This window comes from Solanum lycopersicum, chromosome 5 (assembly GCF_036512215.1).
Source record: "Solanum lycopersicum chromosome 5, SLM_r2.1".
Lineage (NCBI taxonomy): Eukaryota > Viridiplantae > Streptophyta > Magnoliopsida > Solanales > Solanaceae > Solanum > Solanum lycopersicum.
This window is the reverse complement of record NC_090804.1, coordinates 39,557,239-39,580,804: the sequence shown is the minus strand read 5'-3', so window position 1 is coordinate 39,580,804 and position 23,566 is coordinate 39,557,239. Positions and strand designations below refer to the sequence as shown.

General features: G+C 33.6%; 1 protein-coding gene and 1 long non-coding RNA gene across 6 annotated transcripts; both read right to left on the bottom strand.

Annotated features, from left to right (window-relative positions):
• Positions 1-13,847: 13,847 nt before the first annotated feature.
• Positions 13,848-17,578, bottom strand: LOC104647428 (uncharacterized). Of its 5 annotated transcripts, none has more exons than XR_011221319.1 (3): positions 16,471-17,578; positions 15,720-15,851; positions 13,848-14,858 (listed from the first exon to the last, which is right to left on the bottom strand). It is a non-coding gene; the product is annotated as an uncharacterized lncRNA (long non-coding RNA). The 5 variants fall into 5 exon arrangements; XR_011221321.1 differs by having other exon boundaries at positions 15,720-16,589; positions 16,696-17,578; XR_003246927.2 differs by having other exon boundaries at positions 13,848-14,604; positions 14,677-14,858; positions 15,720-17,577.
• A 1,578-nt stretch (positions 17,579-19,156) lies between these two features.
• LOC109120321 (uncharacterized) lies at positions 19,157-23,271 on the bottom strand. Its single transcript, XM_069298033.1, has 6 exons — positions 22,697-23,271; positions 20,754-20,828; positions 20,415-20,522; positions 20,202-20,309; positions 19,847-20,097; positions 19,157-19,756 (listed from the first exon to the last, which is right to left on the bottom strand). Exons 2-6 carry the CDS (start codon positions 20,785-20,787, stop codon positions 19,694-19,696), a joined length of 564 nt encoding a protein of 187 aa, XP_069154134.1. The 5' UTR covers positions 20,788-20,828; positions 22,697-23,271; the 3' UTR covers positions 19,157-19,693.
• Positions 23,272-23,566: the final 295 nt, after the last annotated feature.

Genomic DNA, 23,566 nt, shown 5'->3' with positions numbered 1-23,566 from the left:
CTTAATACTACTCCAAAATATATAGTTAGCTCATGTGTCTTCAAAACAACTTCCTTCTTTGGGTTGAGATAATTTCTCAAGACTTAGCTTTAAAAATCTATCTTGGAATCAATGTACCCTTTTCTTTCTCAAAACTCTTTTGGAAATATTATTTTCCTCTTATCATAAATGTGAAAAAATTTATAAAATATTTCGGAATACATAGCTCCCTTATAGCTTTTGAGAAATGAATTCAACTCTTTACTTTGTACTTGACTTGAAACATGAGTCTTAAATCAACTCTCAAGGAATACTTAGTTCCCTAATAACTTATGAGAAATGAAGTCAACTCTTTACTGTTTACTTAACTTGAAACTTCAGTCTTAAAAACATAGAAAAAACATTGCTAAAGACTCTTGAAAACCTTTCAGACCTTTGATTTGGACATGCTTGCTAACTTTAGACTTGACGCTTAACTTCTTTCACTTTGATCTTACCTTTCCTTGAATAAAATTATGAATTCAAGGATATGATTTTATATTTTTGGTTATTCCTCGGTGTTTACAAATCATTTGAGGTAATTAGAATTAGTTGAGAGTGCTAACACACCTTAACATGACTTAAATGAGCTAAACTATTGTCACACCTAGGTCCTAGACCCTAGATGAGATCGGCTTCATTAACCTCTCAGAGGTCGTAGACAAGTCTCTTCTTATCTTTTTCACAATCATATAGTTAAATTTAACAAAAAATTTAGAATTTTTTAACTTTACTTAAGTGTAATTAGACTTTATATAATTTATGTATGAGAGTTATATACTAATAGCTCAAAATAGACAACTATCTAATAACAGATTGAACAATTGAAATGAAGAATTCATAATACCATTAGTAGTTGCCAAACCATCCCTAGTATAAAAGCTTGAACAAATGTTTCAAAGGAAACACTAGGGACAACATCCACTAGCTATGTCTAATCTACTAAAGCTAGAATATAAAGCGTAGGCATCCTCGAACTCAAGATGACCTACTTAAGTCAGAAGGTACTAGTCCAAAAAGCTTCAACTGATCTTCGATCTTCTTCAAGGACCTGCACCTTTAAAAATAGTAATTGTATATGGGTTAGTACACACATGTACTAAGTATGGGTGTATTCACATAAACACATCAAGACTATGCATGATCAAGGAAAGTTCTTCCTATAGCAACATGCCATTTTGGGAAAGTGAAGTCACTTCACTTTCCTAATTCGCTATTTATGAATCATGCTATGAATATGACATATTTCCATGAATTTAGAGCACACAACTAATTTTTTATATGAACTTAATACCTTGGAATCATGAACATAATTTTAGAACAACTCGAAAGTTTGCTCCTCTTAGGCCGAGAGCTCCTCTCCCCAGACTTAGTTTATTTTTCAGTTTTTTCTTCTTTTTGTTGTGTAGTTAAATTATCTCCTTTGATCCTATGTTTTACTTATGAGTGCCATGATTCATTGTAGTCTCATTCCTACAATGAATTGGTAAGTAATCTAAAAGACTCAGGAAATGATTGGGACTACCCTACTTACAAGTTATTCTTTCCAATCTTTACTGGCTATGCCCATTATTTGATCATTTGCATAATATAAAGATGCTGGGGCATATATTTATTGGCTATGCCCATTATTTGATCATTTTCATAATACAAAGATTCTGGGGACTATATTTATGGGTTATGCCCATTATTTGTTTTGCTCTCTTTATTGTCATAAGCCAATAACTGTTAAAACTTCAATTTTATCAAATAGTGATAATTTTGATATACTTATGTTTTTGCTTACTCAGTTTACTTTGAACTTACATTTCTTCTTCTTTGATCTCATGTTCACTTTCAACATACTTTTCTTCTTTCTTTCTTACTTTCTTAAATAAATCTTTAGCATTAACCGACATAGATCATGTGACCTAACATTAAATCCAGTGTATTCCCCGCACTGAAAAGAGGTGGTTCACCGGCCAAAGTGAAACCGAATACTTCCTAGCCTTTTTAGGTGGATCCACTAGCTAGTAACCTATGCTAGTGACATAGTTCAAAGACTAGGAGAATTTTGAGACCCTTATACACCTTGATGGTAGTCGCATCTGATGAGGCTTACATGTGCTTGAACAAGCTCATCACTAGTCTATCGGTGCTTAGCTCAAATTTCTTATACTTCATAACTTATAGAGTTGACTTATACTTTATGGAAGCTTGCTTCTAGCATGACATATACTTGGCTCAATGTATGACTTGTCATCCCTTTCTATACTTCATGAATGTGAACTTAATCTTACATTATCATTATGGTATGAATGAGACTTATCTCACGATTTCTAACACCCTCTTATGTCAGTATCTTTAACATAACTGTTTGCGTGCAAGTGAGACTTGTCTCACTTCCTTTAACACCCCATTCTATGTAAATTTCATGACTCATAAGCTTTTATGTTATTTCATTACTCAACTAATCTTGTTCAACATTATTTGGTAGTCTCGTACCATTCTTTATGAAAGTTGTAAGGACTTACTCAATGTGCTACTATGTTCACAAGTTCATTTAGATAGAGTATTTCAGGACTTGTCCCAATCATTGGCATACCCTAGGTTATGATTTCATTGAATTACAACTTGTCAAGTCAATCTTTAACATGTATTTGGCCTTACAAGAAACATCATAATTTACATTGACCATATATGATTTGTATGACTTAGTCATTAGCCAACTCTATACAATATTTTGGAAATAATATTGCTAGCCAATTTATTGGCATAAACCGAACTTTCACTAAACACTTGTCATGACATTATCACTAGCCAAGTCAATTAACTTCATGTAATAACTATGGTAATCTCCTTATTTTAAGCAAGACAACTTTTAACATTTGATTATATCATAAGAAAATTCAATTCTTAGTTTGGCCAAGCTATAAAGTTGATTTAGCATTGAAGAGTCATTAACTAGTTTTGATTCTTATTCTTATTTCCTCTTGGAAAAATTGAATTCCAAACACTTACAAATGTGTCTAACTTAAACACAAACAGTAATCGAAAACTTTATCCCTCTTACCAGTAAACAGAATTTCATAAACAAATTATAACAATTTCATCTTCTCGAACACAATTAGGCAGTAATCATACGGATCTAACGTATAGGTCTCATTCGACATTATCAAATCACAGAAACCTACAGTTAATGATAAGTTAGCACCACATACCAACAACATGTTCAAGATTTGCATTATACATACTACTAAAATCAAAATAGGGAGAACTAGGGAGATGAAGATTCAAAAATTTCATTTGGAACAACCCTAGTTTCGGTTTTCTTGAATTAAAAACGTTTGAAAAGCCTCCTAGGGAAAGGAATCCAAGAGAGAAAACCCATACCTTTCTGTAGAACTGAATCTACAAAGATCACCCTATTATTTGCACAAAAATCTTGAAGAATCGCCTTGAAATCGCCTAAGGAGAACTGATCTCTTTTTCTTACGTTTGTTCACTGTTTTTCAATCGTGAGTTCTATTAGATAAACATGATTCTAGTCTTAGAACTGAATATTGGCTAATACAACTTAGGATAATTAACTTAATTAAATAAATCAATTATCTAATTACCAAAATACCCCTCTTAAATTTACTAAAAATAGTAGAGCATTTGACTTAGCCAAATTCTAAAAATTTTCTAAGGGTTTGGGCAACATAATTGTTTCTAAATCAATTAATTAAGTTGATAATTTAATTAATTAAGTGACCTAGGGAATTACTAAAGTACCCCTAAGTCACAAGGATCATAAACAAACCATTTGGAGCATCTTAGGTTAGATGCTAGGATGTTTCTTTAGTTAGCTACTCGGCTAGTGTCACCATGGTAGATCTTAGGATTTAGGGAAGACTAGTTAGTTTATTTTAGTTAATACTAGGTAAGTTAGCTAGTTTGGTAAGTAAGTTAGATCCTAGGATTGGTTAGGAAGGTACGCCCTGCGTGGATTTACCCAACGCACGCCTGCCCCCTAACCGCCCTAACCGAATTCAGTTGGGCTTGGCGCTTGGTCTCTTGGCAGTTAGCACATGTTCTTGCACATGTATTGCTGCACACTTTTTGTTCACTTCTTGTCCCAAGTATCCTAACTATGTCCTTGGGCACTACTTAATCTACATTATCATTTTAAATGATCATGTGCTATGGTACCTAGGCTTGACATTTGGATGCCTCATACCTAATGTGTGTAAGCTATGAAATAAAAAATTTTAGCTTAGGGTCTTCATTGCAGGTACAATTCCTAAACAATCTTTGATTGCAGCATTTGAACATCAAAGTATATCTTAAGTTAGTTGTTAATACATAGAAATTGGCTAACACCATTAAGCCAATATTCTCTAACATGCCTAATATTAATCAATATTGGGCATTGGGAAGTCTATGTACCCCAATACATATTCTTAAAACCTAATAGACACTTCACTAAACAAGTACATTTTATGAATGTTACATTATCCCCTCCCCCCCCCCCCCCCTCGCCGTAGGAACATTTGTCCCCGAATGACACTACACGTCAGTTAGAATCAAAGAGGGTATTTTCGAAAAATACATCAACATACTTGAAACTTTACTCTTTGTGAATATCTAATTCACCAACTTACTCTTGATGATGCACATCACTCAAAGCTTATCTGAAGTTTCATATGTGAGATTGAGGATCTTCCTTCTCAATCTCACTTTTACTCAATGCAGATCATAACTCATGCAACACAAGAATTATGTCAACATAATACAAAAACAGCAACGTGAATCCAAGAATGAACTCATATTAACTCATATAGTGCAAGTATAAACACACAGTTCTGGACTTAAAACACCAAAACCGACTAATGCACTAATGTAAAGAATCATTAACAAAATCAGACTTAGGAAGAGTATATCTAACTTCAAGAACTGAACAAGTGAGGGTAACGTGGTCTAATGTCAGCCTCGGCCTCCCATGTTGCTCCCTCAACAAGGTGGTTCCTCCATAACACCTTTACGGTGGCAACCTCCTTGTTCCTTATCTGCTTCACTTGGTGATCTAAAATTTCAACTGGAACCTCTTCATAAGAAAGGCATCGACTCCTAACCCCTCAAAAGGATGATGGATGTTGGATCAGCTAGACACTTTTTAAAAATTGAAACATGAAACACTAGATGAACAAAAGCCAAGTCATTTGGTAACTTCAATTCATAGGCAACATTCCCTACTCGCTGTAAGACCTTATAAGGACCTATATACCTCGGACTCAAATTCCCTTTCTTACCAAACCTCATCACCCCTTTCATGGGTAATATCTTCAAGTAGACTTGATCACCTACCTCGAATTAAGAGCCCTCTTCCTGTTATCAGCATAGGATTTTTGACAAGTGTCCCTGATCATTCTCACTTTTTCTATAGCCTCATGTATGATCTCAGGGACAGGTATGGAAGACTCTCCTACATCCAACCACCCAACTAGGGACCTACATCTCCTGCCATACGGTCCTTCAAAAGGTGCAATCAAAATACTGGAATGATAGCTATTATTATAAGAGAACTCAAAGTGGCAAATGATCATCCCAACTCCCCTTAAAGTCAATAACACATGCTCTCAGCATGTCTTCAAGGGTTTGAATGGTACACTCTGCTTGTGCATCTGTCTAAGGATGAAAAGCAGTATTGAGATTCACCTGTGTACCCTAGCTCTTTTGGAAATATCTCCAAAAGTGAGAAATCAACTGGGCTCCTCTATTTAAAATGATAGATAAAGGGATCCCATGCCACCTCACTATCTCATCAATATATAGCTTGGCATAATATTTGTCTCTGTAAGCAGACTTCACAGGAATGAAGTGAGCAGACTTAGTCATCATGTCAACAATGACCCAAATGGAATCATGCAGCTTCTTGGTCCTGGACAGACAAACCACAAGTTCCATATTAATATCCTCCCACTGCGATGTTGGGATGTCAATCGACTAGTTAAGACCTCTTGGCTTAAGGTGTTCGACCTTAACGTGTTGGCAATTGGGGCACTCCTCCACAAACTTAGAAATATCTTGCTTCATTCCTTCCCACTAATAAATATCCTTGAGATCATGATACACCTTGATGGAACCTAGATGAATGGAATACCTGGAGCCATGAGCCTCTGCAATAATATTAGGTCTCAAATTATCAATATTGGGCACACACAATCTGCATAGGTATCTAAGCACACAATACCCCCCTAAGGTGAATGATTCATTCAGCTTACTTATCACTTAGTCTTTCAACTCCATGAGTACTGGGTCAAGATGCTTCTTAGGTTTAACATCTACAACAAATGATGATTCAGAGATGGAATGAACTTTAACACCCCCAATTGGTGTATCTACCAATTGTACACTTAACCTAGACAATTGGTGCAACTCTTTCACCAGCTCTCATCATTAATATGAGACACACTGTCCATTCTCAATCAGCTCAAAGTGTTGGCCACTACATTGTCTTTACCTGAGTGATAGTGGACATTTATGTCATAATCCTTGAGCAGCTCTAGTCATCTTCTCTGATGAAGATTCAATTCTCTCTGTGTAAAAACATACTGAAGACTTTTAAGGTCAGTAAATACATCAACATGTACACCATATAAGTAATTTCTCAAAAGTTTTAACACAAATACCACAACAGCTAACTCAAGATCATGGGTAGGGTAATTCTTCTCATGGATTTTCAACTTTCTTGATGCATATGCAATCACCTTGTCATTCTACATAAGAACATATTCCAAACCTACTCGGGAATAATCACAGTACACCACATACCTTTCACCACTACTCAGCAATGTGAGAATTGGGGCTGAAGTGAGTCGGTCTTTGAGCTCTTGAAAGCTCTTTTCACGAGTTTCAGACTACTCAAACTTTGTCTTCTTATTTATTAAAGTTGACAATGGAGCAGCAATAGTGGAAAAGCCCTCAACAAACCTAAAAATTAATTAGCCAAACCCACAGAAAATTTGGATGTCTATAGGAGTGAGGGGTATCGTCCAGTTCTTTACTGACTAAATCTTTTTCAGATTAACTTCTACACCCTGGTCAGACACAACATGACCAAGGAAGGTCACTGATCTCAGCTAAAACTCATATTTGTTGAATTTTGCATAAAACTGATGTTCCCTGAGTACTTGGAATGTCATTCTCAAACATTGTTCATGCTCTTCTCTTGTCATAGAGTATATGAGGATGTCATCTATGAATAATATGACAAAAGAATCTAGGTATTCATGGAAGACCCTATTTATAAGGTCCATAAACGCAGCTAGTGCGTTAGTGAGACCAAATGCCATGACAGGAAACTCGTAATGACTATACCTAGTATGGAAGGCAGTCTTAGAAATGTCCTCTTGTATCACTCTCAGATGGTGATACCCTGAATTGAGATCTATTTTAGAAAATAAACTTGAACTTTGGAGCTGATCAAATAGATCATCAATTTTGGGAAGAGGGTATTTGTTTTTTACAGTGACTTTGTTGAGTTGCCGATAATCGATACACATTCTAAGGGTTCCATCCTTTTTCTTAACAAACAACACTGGAGAACCCCATGGGGATACGCTCGGCTAGATGAAGCCCTTATCAAGTAGATCTTTTAATTGCAACTTCAACTCTTTGAGTTTATCATGTAGCCATTCTATAGGGATGAATGGAAATTGGTTTGGTGTTGGGATCTAAGTCAATACCAAAGTCAATTTCGCGTTCAGGAGGGATTCTTGGTAAATCCTACAGAAAGACATCTTGAAACTCATTTACTATGGATAAATAGTCTATGGAAGGAACTTTATTTTCTATGTGATTGACTCTGACTAAGTGGTATAAATACCCCGTAGATAACATCTTATTGGCTTTAAGATGGGAAACTATTTGGCCTATTGGATTTGAACTACACCCTTCCCATTCCAGCTCTAACTTATTAGTTATCCATTCATGTAAGGAGTTCCTTCAAAGTTTTTCAAATAAGATTTCATAATCAAAATTGCTTTCTTTCAATCTAGCCATGGGTTCTTTCTCAAATTGATTTCAAAAGAATGTCTATGATAAATTAATGGTTATGTAATGTTTTAAAGATGAATTTCAATCAAATTTCATAAAGAACCCATGATACTCCTAATTTCTCAAAGTGGCCTATAATGTGGGTCTTGTGATCTTGATGATATGATGATTGGATTATATTTAGGTTGTAATAAATTGCTTAGTTTTATATTCCTTTATGTCAATTGATTATGAATTATTGGGAATCGATCAGGATGATCATTATCTTGGAGATTCGGTAAGTTGACCTATTTTTTTTAATTAGCTTAGAATGTACAATAAATTGTGATTATTTGTATGATCCACTTATGGTGGCGGTGTTTACATTCTTGTACATGTTTATGTGTGATGATCATGGACTTGAAGGCATTATATCCAAGATGAATTGATATGATGATCTCATGTTCAGGAAGTTGAAGGATTTAGCCTTGAGTCTAATATCATGTTCCAACTGAATTGATGTTATGTGAAGTATATGAATCGTCTCCCACACTAGTTGCATGATTTAGGGGTGTGGATGATGTTTAATATATGTGATGATCATGTTAGGGTTAAGTATGGTCTAGATGGATAATGATGATTAATATCCTTGTAGCACTACCCCTACCTATATGAACCCTATATAAATGTGTGATCAAATTATGTTAGAAGACTTCTATTGTAGTGATGAATAATATGTTCTTGCCTCCTATGATGTAATGTGAGTGTGTGTAGTCTATAGTCTGTAAAATTATATATGTGTGTATGACTTGAGACTTTGAGGAATGTTGTAGATGTGTTGTGACCTTTAGAGGGTGTCTTCCTCAAGGTTATGCTATAGACCTTATGTTATCATGTTGACCAATGTACCCACACACACTTCATTTATGATTATGAATAGGGTAGATTCATTATGATTAAGGAAAGGATAGTTCTCCTACGCATCATTACCTTTTTCTATGGATGTGAAGTATGAAGTTATGAACATGTATGACTAGAGGTGTTTATGTGAGGGTATATGTCACATTTTGTGCACTCACACATGATGTATGAGTTGTATTAATTCATATTAAGTGACTTTTCTATGTCAAGACATGAATTATGTGTATGTGTGTGAATTGCACTTGTGGCTTCTAAATGAATTTACTTAGTATATGTGGGGGTATGAGACTCCATGTGTACATTACCCAAGTAAGATTGTGAAGGGGTTATGAGGGTATTTTACCTATGTTATGAACTAAGTGATTTATGACTAAGGTTGTAGTAAAGGAAGGAGTCCTTATATGATACTATGAAGTATGTGCCTTATGTCTAGTTATGAATAGAAGTTTTATGACTTGTTAAGTATATTATGCCTAGTATAGGGAGATTTCTTAGGTATACTTGGTGAAACTAGTATTATGGGATGCTACCTACATATTCCACTATTGTGACGTAGGAGTTATCCTAGGCAATGGACCTTATGTGAAGTTGATGTCTATGATGTCCTTATGACTTGTGAATATATGTGGTTATGTTTATGAAACATATCTCTGAAACACTATGGTAAGGTGACCTTAGGGTGATACATTGTACTATGTACACTTGAGGGTTGCTTGAGGAAAGATGTTGAGTTAAAAAGAGAAGTAATGTATTGTATGAACTGAATATGCTTCAAAGTATGATAAATGACTTTATGTTCTATTTCTGGTAGAATCCATGTCTATCTCATGTATGTGAAATATATTGTGCTTATATGTGCCAATGTTCATGAAGTTTACTAAAAAGGCATGTTGGATGATTTCAAATGAAATGTCCTCTTTAGATGCATGTTTTGCATGGTTGTCATACTTAGTGCATTCTTGTACTAATACCATTCTTCTTCATCTTTTTAGACAAAGTGTAGGTGTTGATGGGTATAGGATGTCTCCTAAGAGAAGAGCTTGGATAAATCTCCCAAGTACAAGTAAAGGAATCCTTATGATTCAAGTGTTGCCTATGTCTAGATGTTTATTTAAGATGATGTAATAGTTAGATTATATTTTTACGTTGTTATGGATCGTGTCCCTATTCTATTTTATGAGTTATGTCTTAAGCTGGCAACTTAGACATGGAATAATGTATTTATGATAGACATACATATATACATATATACATATATACAATTATGCAATGAAAGATGTCTAAGGGCTTGTATAAGACCTCCAAGAGGTCAAGTACGTCATGCTACTTCTATGGGGTGCTCTCCTATCGTGACATAAGAGATTTCCAACCATATCAATAACTACCTCTAACTCATCTTGAGCTAGATGTTATGGCTGTTTGAAAATGAACAAAACTCACTTTCATAACTTAGGCTATTTTTTAGACTTCTCTTTTTCTTTCCAAAAAGAATATTTTTATTTTCTTAGTTTATTCCTATGTATTTCAAATTGTGAGATGTTGCAATATCTCCCCCTTGGGAACATTCCTCCTCAAATAAGATTTCTTTCGCTAAGCTAAGGATAATAACATCAAGTTCAACACTCAACAAACAAATGCAAGTAACCACATGCTTACTGATAGTTTCTAAAGTATTAAGAAGAGAGAGGTACCTTGATCTACATTCTCTCCGAATTAAAAGAGATGTGGATATCTCTTCTTCATGTCCTCTAAGCTTCCCAAGTTGCTTCTTCAAAAAATTGGTTCCTCCAAAGAACGTTGATTGATGCAACCTCCTTTATTCTCAACTTGTGAACTTGGCGATCAAAAATATGATCCAAAATATCCTCATAGGAAAATATATCCTTAATCCCAATATTTTCTGTTAGTACAATCAATGGAGTATTTCCCATGCACTTTTTCAACATAGAATATGAAACACCGGATGAACTGCTGCTAACTCTTGTGGCAACTCTAAATCATAAGCTACATTGTCAATCCTTTTGGCTATGTGATAAGGTAAATATATCGGGGACTAAGTTTTTCCTTCATACAAAACCTCATAACACCCTTCCTGGGTAATACAATCAAGTATACACAATCATCCACTTCAAACTCCAACGGCCTTCTCCTAACATTTATGTAGGATTTATGATGACTTTGTGCCGTTTTCAATCTTTCTTGAATCACCTTCACCTTCTCCATAGCTTTGTGAACTAAATATGGTCACATAAACCACTACAAGAAAATGGAGAGACAACGACATTTTCTAAATGTCGTATTATGATGCTTAAATGTCACAAATTTTGTTTACCGATATTTATTTTACATGTGGACAAAATGTCGTAAATTTTGGTGTAGAGAATTTTTCCAACATTTAGGTATTTGTCAGGAAGAATTTGTGACATTTTTTGTGACATTTAGGTAAATATTGAAAAGAATTTGCGGCATTTACTTTGCAACATATATGTAAATGTTGGTAAAATTATTACGATATTTATTTTTTGACATTTATGTGAATATCAAGAAATATGATATTTAGGTGAATGTCAGTATGAGATATATGACATTTATTTTTGACATTTAGTTAAATGTCATTATGAGATATATGACATTTATTTTTGACATTTAGATATATGTCAGTATGAGAATATATGACATTTATTTTTAATAATTAGGTAAATGTTGGTATGAGATATATTACATTTATTTTGGACATATATGTAAATGTCGATATGAAATAAATAATATTTATTTTTGACATTTAAGTAAATGTCGTTATGAGATATGACATTTGTTTTTTCGACACTTATGAAATGTCACTTAAACTTTCTGATATTTAGATTAAATGTTGGCAAATAAAATTTCAAGATACTGACTTGTGACATTTATAAAATGTCACAATTTAAATTTCTCACACTTTACTTAATGTCAACAAATGATATTATTGAATGTCATAAAAATTGGTGAAATTATTTTATATTTTGCTAAATGTCATATTAATATTCTAACGTCGCCGCCAAAATTCTTAAACATCCCAGGAAAATTATATATAGTTTTTCTCAAGACACAAATACATATAAACAACCTGTGCATTCAAAATTATCTCCTTCTGATAAGCAAGAAATATTATATAAAGCAAATATTTTCTAAAATATAATCAAAGAACAAAATACCAATATAATATGTTTTATGTAAAAGTAAACAATGTCGAAACAAATTATCTTTTCTATCTCAAGCAATAATCTCAACATAAAACCAGCTAACTAACTCCTAATTAAAATGAAATTAAAATCTCCAGTAAATTTGCAATAAATCTTTATGAAATCATCATTCCAAAAGTCGAGCATGTTGAAGTCGATACTTGACCTCATTTTCTTAAAAATTCTACACAAGAAATGCACATAAAAAAATTTATAACTATATAATAATAGAAATTAGATCTGCAATAACTAGAACAAACTGGGATATAAAAAATGATTAATTAAATTTTTCTAAAAGTAAACATATTAAGAAATTGGCTTATAACTAGAACAAATTGGGATATCAAAAATGATTAATTGAATTTTTCTAAAAGTAAACATATTAAAAAATTGGCTTTAAAGAAAATACAGAGTCACCAATCTAACAACGTAGTGGAATGGAAATTTGCATTTCCCTTTTACATCTGGAACATATGGCTAACTGAAACAACAACTACCATAATGACAAGAAAGAAGTCATTCCAGTAAAACCTGAAAAAGAGAAAGCATAATGCAACAACAGTAAATGTATTTCGAAAGGAACTCCACTGATATTGTGTGTATGAGTAACTATAATAAACTTCAAATAAAGTCCAAAAACAAAAACGTAGTGAAATGGGAATTCACATTTCCTTTACATCTGGAACATAATGGCTAAATAGAAACAGCAACTACCATAATGACAAGAAAGAAGCCATTCCATTAGGATTACCTAGAGACAGAGCAATGAAATATTTCTACATAGGCTTCAAGAATAACAAAAAGAGGAAAGGTAAAGAATTTATTAAATGGGAACCTGCTGATAGGGGCCTTAAACTGATTGTTCTCGGGTCTTTTTATCCCACAACTAGGCTGGAGGAGCTGGAGCAGTAATAAGGGTAAGAAGGGGCAACAAGGTAAAAGGCTTCTCGCAAAAATCAATGTGAACAATGCTCTGTCTGATGAACTACATTACTTACAACTTCGCCATAGAATGGCAAAACAAATACATGTTATGAAGCTGCACATTAATGCTATGAAGTTGCATCAGAGATCATAAAAAAAGGAACTAAAACATGAAATTTTCCTCCTTTTGAAAGAAAATAAATATCTTGTAGTTTTTTCAAACACACCCACTTCTTTTTATTTGTGCTAACTACGGTTGTTCCAATCTTCTTGATCATGTTAGCCTAACAAAAAAATATTAAATTGATTATTGTGACACTTTACGAAATACAAAGCTTACCATTTTATTGAGTACACAAGTGTTTCAATTTTTCCACAAGGAAAATAAAAAAAAAAGACATATGATTGCTTCAACAAAACAAACATTTGGTGTTGGGACAAAGATACAAACATCGTATAATACAACTAAGTGTGATAGCATTAAATGAGTTTTTCCAACACAATGTTCACATATCATGAGTTCTTGACCACAAAACCTAGCATATTTATCTAGTCAACTAGTTCATCCAAATACCTCTAGATCCATTCCGACCAACTTTACAGATAATGATTTGAACAATGCACTAGTTTCCATCAAAACACACAATAAGCCACACAGCAAACCATGATATCACAGTAGTGAACTCAATGAAACTTAACATTCTATACAGACAAAAGTAGGGAGAATTTGAGCAGAATTGAACAATTAACTTATCGAAAGCAACATGATCAAATTCGCCAGCCATGAGCAAGCAGCTTACAAAGATATTATTGTCTTAAACCGCCAGATTAGAAAGTTGTATCTGAAGATTTGAAACGGCAGTGTATAGTAAGGGACAATCACATTATTTAGAAGATGGCCCGTTTTACAAATCTTCTCCTCTTACAAGGACTTTAAATGGTAAGAGTATAGTAAGGGAGGATCACATTCATGAACTTAAAAATCAGTGTCAAAAGAACAAGAGAGGAATAGATGAATATTAGCAACCAGAAGAAGATGTAACAGGGATGGACACACAATGCAAGAAGTGGTCTACTGATAAAATAATCTTTAGTATTACACCATGGATGACTACCAACCTCCTGCTACCTTCACCACATCTCTTGCATCCCCTCACCGATTTGTCAGCTTTGTAATTTGGGTGATACGGAATCTATAACCCACCTTTTTCTGACATGCTCCAAGGTTGCTTCTTTCAGGGAAGAAGTGGGCACTCTATCTCAAATTTTTTCTTTGTGTTGGATATTGGATTTTGGGATTATCAGGCCTTGTGGCCACTGCAGATCCCTTAGACACAGAATTACATGCTTTGCTCAAGAGCTTACATTTAGCATGGGAACATCAACTTTTGCCTTTGGAAATAAACGTGCATGCTGAGCTGCTAGTTAATCTGCTGAATACTGATTTTACTAATTTTTTACCTCTTTTATTTGACTGCAGTTGCCTCCTTCAAAGGCTGGGTGATCCTACTGTCTACCATGTCTACAGAGAAAAGAACAAATTAGTAGATAGCCTAGCAGTCTTAGATTTTTACAATAGAGGAAGCATCCCTACTGTTTGGACTACTACATTTTCGAGCCCTCCTCCATCAACTTTGGTCGTTTTGTGTGCAGACAAGCAAGAAGAAGAGTTCCTTAGAAGGATAAATATAGCTTCAGCCCACTCTTCATCTATGTATATACATGGAAGTCCCAGTAGTTTTTCTAGTGCTCCTGTGATGGATGTAAATATTTTCCCTGCTAGTTAGTGCAGCAAGTTTAGTCACTTTTGGACAAAATAATATGTTTCCGTATTCAACAAAAAAAAATAGACTCCATGCACAAAAAGAATGAACAAATGGAAAGAGAATAAGGCATCAACACATACAATTATTTTGCAGCTCTTAATGATAGTAGCATAAACAAAGATAATCAACAAGATGAGGAGATTTATATTACAAGTTTTACAGTCACTGCTGAAAAAGTAAAAAAGAACGTGTCCTTGGTAAACTAATCATCATGTTTGATGTTTTTATACGTGTACTACATTCTTGGTGACAACCTGAGAGCAACAAGTTACAGGGTGGGATATGGAAACAATAACCTAAGACAAGTACACCACGGAGCTTCCTCCATGTCTCGTTTCAGGTGAATTCTAGTTTTGTTAGCAGTCGGGCAGGCTATTCAAGGTTATAGTAGAAAGGCAAGTGATCCTAATCTCTTTACTTGTTCTCTTATTGGTGGACCTGATGCCTATGACAACTTCACTGATCGAACAGACAACTATGATCAAACTGAGCCTGCCACTTATAACAATGCTCTATTTATTAGCATGTTGGCAAGACTTCATGCTGGTCACAACGGTTACAATCAGCTCCTCCCAGGTACATTTTAGTGAATTAACATCTTTATATGAGCATTCCGAGGATTCATCATAAAATGACTAGTTTTAGCTAGCTGTCCACCTACTACAACTTGCTTGGGATTGAGAGGAAGTTGTTTTTGTAGTACTAAAATCAGCATATAACTCATTTTTTCTCAAGTTCTAACCTGTAATGGAGAAAATACATTGAACGACACATCCAGTGCGCTAAATTTTACCAGACAAGGAATTCTTACTCTTATAAATGGTTCTGGCAGAGTAATGTGGTCTTCTGATTCAACTAGACATGGGCAAAATCCAGTAGCACAACTCCTTGATTCAAGCAACTTGTTGTTCGAGATGCAACCGAGAATAAGCCTCTGTACTACCTGTGGCAAAGTTTTTACGATCCAGGTGAATCATATTTACCTGGAATGAAGGTTGGGATTAATCTAAAAACTGATTTTCATCGTTCCCTTTCGTCATGGAATAGGAAACTGATCCTTCCATGGGTGAGTTTAACTGGACATTCAATACTGGTGGATTCCTAAAAACATTCATCATGAATGGTTCCATTGAACTCTAAGAGCTAGACCATGGAATGGCAGAGTCTTTCCTAATGCACCTTCTCTTGACATATCGTATAATGGTTATAAGTATACCTACTTATCTGATTCTACTGAAATATCATTCATGTATGAACTTGTAGACATCTCTCGAGTATAATGTAATGGAGATTAGCACAAATCATCCTTAAATACAAAGTGCAAACAGTATACCCAAATTTTATCATCTCCTAAGATAAAATATTATTCAATACGACTAAATCAATAATAGTCAATATGTTGTGCTTCAATCAAACATAAGAGCAACTCTAGGTAAGACAAGCTAAGACAAAAGCACTTTCAATATAGGTACTCAATCAGAAAATTCAGATCCCTTTGTTATAAAATTCAAAAATGCTCAAACATAAACTTATCTTTGACAAAATGAAGGTGATTGATTTACCTTGTATCAAATAGGTTGGTGGTTCTAGATGGACAGATTGGTCGAATTAAAAGCACAAGGGAGTAGTGGGGGAATATTTGGTATATTGAACACCGCATATTTGTCGATTTAATAGACAGCTGATGGAAATCATATGACAGACAAGGTGAACCAGATGTGAGGAAGAGTAAAGCATTGGAAAGGCAGATTTAAAAAAATGGAACAAGGAAGTATGCAGCAACTTACAAGGATGAGTAAAGCATTTGAAAGGCTTTAAGAAATAACCAGAGCAATGAGCAAGTTCAAAGGAACAAATTTATCAAAGCGTTAGAGGAAAATGCAACATCTAAAGAAATAAGTTGGAGACAGAAATCTAGATGCTTGTGGTTGCAGAATGGAGATAAAAACACTAATTAGAATTAATCTTATTGATAAATGAATGATGGAAGGAAGCTTGTTGAGGATGATGAGTTGATTAAGGATCATATTCACGGATTTTATCAAGATCTTTTTACTGAAACTGAAGGTTGGAGACCAAGTTGGGAAGATGATACTTTGAGAAAATTACGAAATGAAGATAATGAGTGGTTGGAGAGGCCTTTCACTTTTGAAGAAGTGGAAAGAGTAATCAACTTTTGCTTTTGGTAGCTTATTGGTACTTTAGTCAATAAACCTTTACCTTGTAAAAAAAGACAATCTAGATTATGAGACAATGAATTTTTTGTAGCCCATATTAAGTTCAAATAAAAACTTATCAAATTCAACATTTTTCAACATACCAATGAAACTCAAGAGAAAAACAAAGAAGGAAACACTAGTTCCCATCATAACACACAATAAGCCACACATCAAACCATAACATCACTGTAATGTACTCAATGCAACTTACCATTCCGTAAGACAGAAACAGAGAGCTAAAACAGAGTAGAATCAATCAATTAGCTTATCAAAAGCAATATAGAAAATTCTAAAACTACAACTTCAAATCCAACTAAAAACTATTACATGATCAAAAGTAACAAGTTTGTCGATTAATCCATATTAAACAAGAAAGAGGAATTAGTTGATCTTGTGATCATATAAATGTCAGGATTTACGCAAATTAAATTAAATTTAGAATTTTAATGAATTTTCTCTAACCTCTCTTGTGTGAACACCTGGAACAAGTGATGATGTTGTTGACAATCTTTATGTTGGTTATCAGGAACATATTGCAAAAGAGGAAGGCTATTATAATTAAGAGAAACTATCTTTTCATCTAAAAAAGTGCTTTTTTGGTGGGCAACACAATTATTTCACCTTCTTTGATTTAAAATTGCATCAATATTAATTAATTCCCAAAAGACTCTAGATATGCTTGTATTCCATCCTTCACTTTATCCGCTATAATTTCTTCCATATCCCTTTTTGCTTCTGATAATTTTCTCTCAATCGCTTCGTTAATCTCTTTTGCTTCCTCTTTCGCCTCTAACAACTTTTTATCCATCCATTCCATCTCTTTTTTTGCTTCATACATCTTCTCGGTCATCTAAATTTTCATAGCTGAGGTAGCTTTTTGAACTTCTATCTCAACTCTTGCATCAAAATCTCGTTTTTCAGCCTAAGATCGTTTATATACGGGGCCATATACTAAGATAGGAGATGCTCCATTTCCTAGAGTACGAACAATTCTTATGAGTGTCTGATCCATTACATGGGAGTACATATCATTAGGAGCACTTCCAGGGACGTTAAACTCAGGATACACCTCGGCAAGATCATCCATTTGTTTCTTTTTGAAAGAAAGGTAAAGTAATGAGAAGTTTTCTTAAAAAATTGTAATAAAAATAAAGTACCAATATATTTTTAAAGAGTAAGAGCTTACCATAACTTCACCACCTATCTCATTACCTGGTTCTTTATTCGTTCTAATGTGAATTGAATACCTCAATACGAGTTGTCTTTACACTATTATTCATCTTCATCATTTGTTTGAATAGAAAGGGACTGACATTAAACATTCACAATAAGTATTATTTAATATATAAATTACAAAAATTAAATAATGATTAGTTCATACATCGTCTATAATTTGAGAATGACTTTTTCTCCCTGATGTGTGTGGCATAGTCAATATTTTTGACTTTGTTTGTTTCTCTCACTCTTTTCCTAGAAATTTAAAAACAATCATATAATTATATAAAATAGAACCTTAGGCAGGTCTACGTGGCGCCACCACAAACAAGCATTCTCTTTTTAAAGAGTTGTGACTTTAAACTGTTGCGACTTTTATTAAAAGTTGCGACTTTAATGAAGAGTTGCGACTTTAATGAAGAGTTGCGACTTTTCTGAAAGGTTGTGACATTACCGAATCGTTGCAACTTTTCCAATTAGTTGTAATATTTCCGATAAGACACAATAAATATTCTTCAACACTATCCTTTGTTCACACAATAAATAGAGAGTTTTCCTCCCATTTTAGAAAAATGAAAATTCTAAACCTCTTCTTCTTCATAAATAAATATTTATGTACCTTGCTCCTGTTGAGTGGCTAACAGGCATCATTGCTTATCTTACAGATCCTTGTATGTATTTTTACAGTCATTAGTTTATGCTTACATTATTAAGGATAAATTATAAGATGCAACAATTATTTATGTTCCTTTACATCGTTAATGGTTCTTACTACATAATCTTGTGCGTAAGAGAATATAGAGTTTTAGGTTTAATGACCGATATAGTTGAAGTATTATTTTACAAATTTTGTAATATTAAACTCCCGCGCAATGCGAGGGTATTTTTACTAGTAATATATAAGAGTACATGTGCAATCTTGAATATATAAAAGAAATATCCAAGAAAAAAATATAAAAAAACAGCATAGTTGCGTTTGCCAAAGTGCAATCAATCTCTATACAAGAACATTTTGTGCAGGTTGGCAAACTGGGAATGTACAACAACATTATTTCAGCCAATTAGAAGAAAGGGACAAATCAGAAAGAACTTCTAACTGTTCTACAATAAGAAGTATAATCAGGGAAAACACGACATTAATAATTTATGACAACCTGTATGAAATTCTCATTTAGTAGAGCAAATGCATAAGTAGAAACCTAGCACATAACTTTGCTTCTTTTGATCTCCAATAATGAACTAATGAACGCCACTGATGTTCTTCAACTCTATCTGGACGATGAGCTAAACGCTCAATATCATTGTTGTATGGGGCATATCCAATGTTTTTTGCTTCATACTTTGATTCTTTCTATTTTGATCCAAATGACATCATCAGTATGCGCTTCATGTCATCAGCTGCGTTAGTATTTTCCTGTACATATATTTAATACACAATTCATTTATAAAATTAAATATAAAAACAGAAACATCTTAGTATATAGGTTTTGTGTATACTAAGAACCTTGATATGAGCCCATATTCTATCCTTGTACATAATAGGTACAAGCCTCCAATCTTTATAATTCAGTGACGCTAAGATGTCATTTCGTGCTAGCACACCATGTTTTGAACTCATCCTATTTCCTTCTGACTCAGTAACTTGACCGTGTTCATTCAATTCAATATGTAAATTTTCACCGTATTTCCCCCATCCCGAGTGCATCATAGTGGGACCCCTAGTTTGCTTAGATTGCTCTTCACTCTCATTAGAATCTATAAATAATCAAAGATAAAAAGAGGTAAATTTATTATTTATATAAAATTATCTAACTATTTTATACTATGAAAGAAAGAATAAATATCATGAGATTTAATACCTGGAAGATTTTTTTTTATCATGTGATTCAACTGTTTCATTTTATGGCCAATTTTTGGGCATTGAGGCATTGACATTCTTCCGATTTGTTGCTTTTGTTTCTCAAAATCTATAAATAATCAAAGACAAAAAGAGGCAAATTCATTATTTATATAAAAATTATCCAACTACTTGATACTATGAAAGTAAGAATATATTTTATGTTATTTAATACCTCGAAGATTTTTTGCATCATAGGATTCATCTCTTTCATTTTGTGGCCAATTTTGGGGCGGTTGAGGCATTGGCATACTTTCGATTTGTTGTTTTTGCTGCTCAGAATCTATAAATAATCAAAGATAAAAAGAGACAAATTTATTATTTTTATAAAAATTATCTAACTACTTTATACTATGAAAGGAAGAATAAATATCATGATATTAAATACATAGAAGATTTTTTGTATCATGAAGTTCAGCTCTTTCATTTTGTGGCAAATTTTGGGGTGGTTGAGGCATTGACATACTTCTGATTATTTGTTTTTGTTGCTTCGAAGAATCATATAAAAGCTCACCTTGACTAGAATTTCTCTGTCTTTTTCTTGTCATATCAACGATGTTCCTTAGTAGCTATGAATCCTTCCAAATAACTATACACAGGTATAAAATAATAACTAACTATCAAGTAAAATAATAATACATATAAACATATGAGATTTTAAAAGTAGAATGAAGAGTAAAAACATCAAAGTCACTATTGTTCAACAATCAATTGTACTGAAATAGAGATTATACTACTATAGTAACAAAAACTAAGATATGTTCTCATCTTCATCATATGCTTCATTACTTTCCAAAGTTTCTGGGTCAATTTCTAATCCTGGTACTCCTTCTCTAACTCATTCAATGTCTTCTTCAGTTTCAAATGTTGTGTCATCCAATTGTTATTCAGGCCACAACTCCATATGTCTTTCCTTATGATCAATTGTTGTTGTGTCATCACCTTAATCATAAACCTCTTGTCTTTACTTTAACAACCATTTGCCACTCCATTTCCATAGGATGATCGACATAAAACACTTGTTGAGCTTGAGAAGCAAAGATGAATGGTTTATCTGATAACTGATGTTTTGTATAGAGTAGATGATTAAAATTCACAAGAGTAAATTAATAATGTGAAATTAGGTCTTAGGTCTAACTCACACCCCAAAAGCTAGTTCAGAGGGAGGAGGATTTCCCAAGCCTTATGAGGAGTCCACCAATCTCATTAATCACAGATGTGGGACTTTTGTCATTCTTTCACACCCCACCTCATGCTCAATGCTTAGCATCTGGTGCGTGGGCAATTTTGATTTTGGGGGGCCTAAACATCGGGTGAGATGGGCCCTGCTCTGATACCATGTAAAATTAGGTGTTAGGCCTAACTCACACCCCAAAAGCTAGATCAAAGGGAGGAGGATTGACCAAGCCTTATAAGGAGTCCACCCATCTCATTAACCGCCGATATGGGACTTTTGTCATTCTTTAACACATAATAATCTTTCTTAATAAGCCCCTTCTTATTGTTCACCCATTTACATTCAAACAATACAAACGTGAGATTCTTGGAATAATATAACTCAATTATGTCTGTGAGGATTCCATAAAAAGAAGCCTCTGCCAATATGGGATTTTCTATCTTTTATGCTTGCATAACTTTAAGGTACAACCTTTAACATAATACCATTATTTTGAGTTTCTCTTAACATCACGAGACTCTGTTAGTGTCTAACTCCATCACATATATAACAAGTCATTCTTTTTGTTTGTATTAATGGGACAATAAATAAAGTTTGAATATCCTCAAATATTATTTCACCAACCATATGCTTCTTCTCGACCTAGCATTCAAAAATAAAGATGTGATCTAAAAGTTATAATTACCAATATAGTAATAAATGAGAAAATATTTTAGCTAGTTGATATTTACATGATTTCTAAACCATATTTGAAATCATTCATTATGAATTCAATCCACATTATATCTTGATAGACGAGGATTTTCTTTCTTGATTTCTTTTATATGGTCACTACAGAAGTATAACACATAGCTATTTAATAAAAACTGAAATAAAATTATTTAATAATTAATTTCTAATTATATTATGATCTAATACTTACCCACAATATGAATTTATAGAGGTAGAGTTAAATAAAACATTTATGTGGGCTTCAGCACGTGTAATGTCATTAAGCTTAAATCCTTTCTCTCTACATGATCGATGACCCTCTGGGTCAGTCATTTCATTAGATAAAAAATCATTTATTAAAGATGGATTAGATTTATTCCCGACGTCATCTAAATACCATGAGAAAAACTTCATTAACTCGTCTATCCAACGTCCCTTTGCAATCACACCTTCTATATAACATCTATTCCTTACGTAGTTTTTAAGACAAAGCAAGAACGTCAAATAGACAATTTTTAGAACACAAATACAAGTTTTTGTATGTGTGATGACAAAAAACAAAATGATACCTTTCGATAAACCACATAGAGCAATATTGTGAAGGTCCTCCCAACATTGCTTCTTCTGATAAATGGATAAGTAGATGTTCCATGATATCAAAGAAAGATGGAGGAAATATTCTCTCCAAATGACATAGAGTTATTGCAACGCAATCTTGGAGTTTTTCTAAGTCACCTATCTTCAATTCTTTTGAACAAATGTGCCTAAAGAAATTACTGAATTCAATCAATGGCGTAAGTAAATTCACTGGCAAGAGATTCGGCAAGGCAATAGAAAGGAGTTGTTGCATTAAATTGTGGCAGTCATGACTCTTCAACCCGTGAATTGTGCGTTTCTTGAGATCAACACAACTTGAGATATTTGAAGCATATCCATCTGGCACTTTCACATCTTTTAGCACTTGTAAGAGGATGTATTTTTATGTGTTACTCAATGCGAAACATGCAGGAGGGAGATAATATTTTCCATTAGCCTTTTTCTTAGGATTCAAAGCTTTTTGATCGCCATCTCTTGTAAATCTAAGCGGCAGTTCAAATTATCTTTTCCTTTTCCATCAATATTCAGTAATGTCCAAAATATATTGTCAAATACATTCTTTTCAATATGCATCTGATCAAGATTATGAAGAATCATATTGTCTTTCCAGTATACCAATTAAAATAATATGCTCTTTTTGTTCCACATATGTTGCACCGAATTATCAACATCATCGCATTTTCTTTTACGAGATTTAGCAAATAGATCTTTACGAAACTTGTTTTTAACATTATTCAATTTCTGAAGAATCTCAATTCTCGTCAACCGTTTAGGTGCTCCATCTTAATCCACAAGGCCATTGAATGCAACTTTATCTTCTCGAAACTTGTGTCTATGAGATA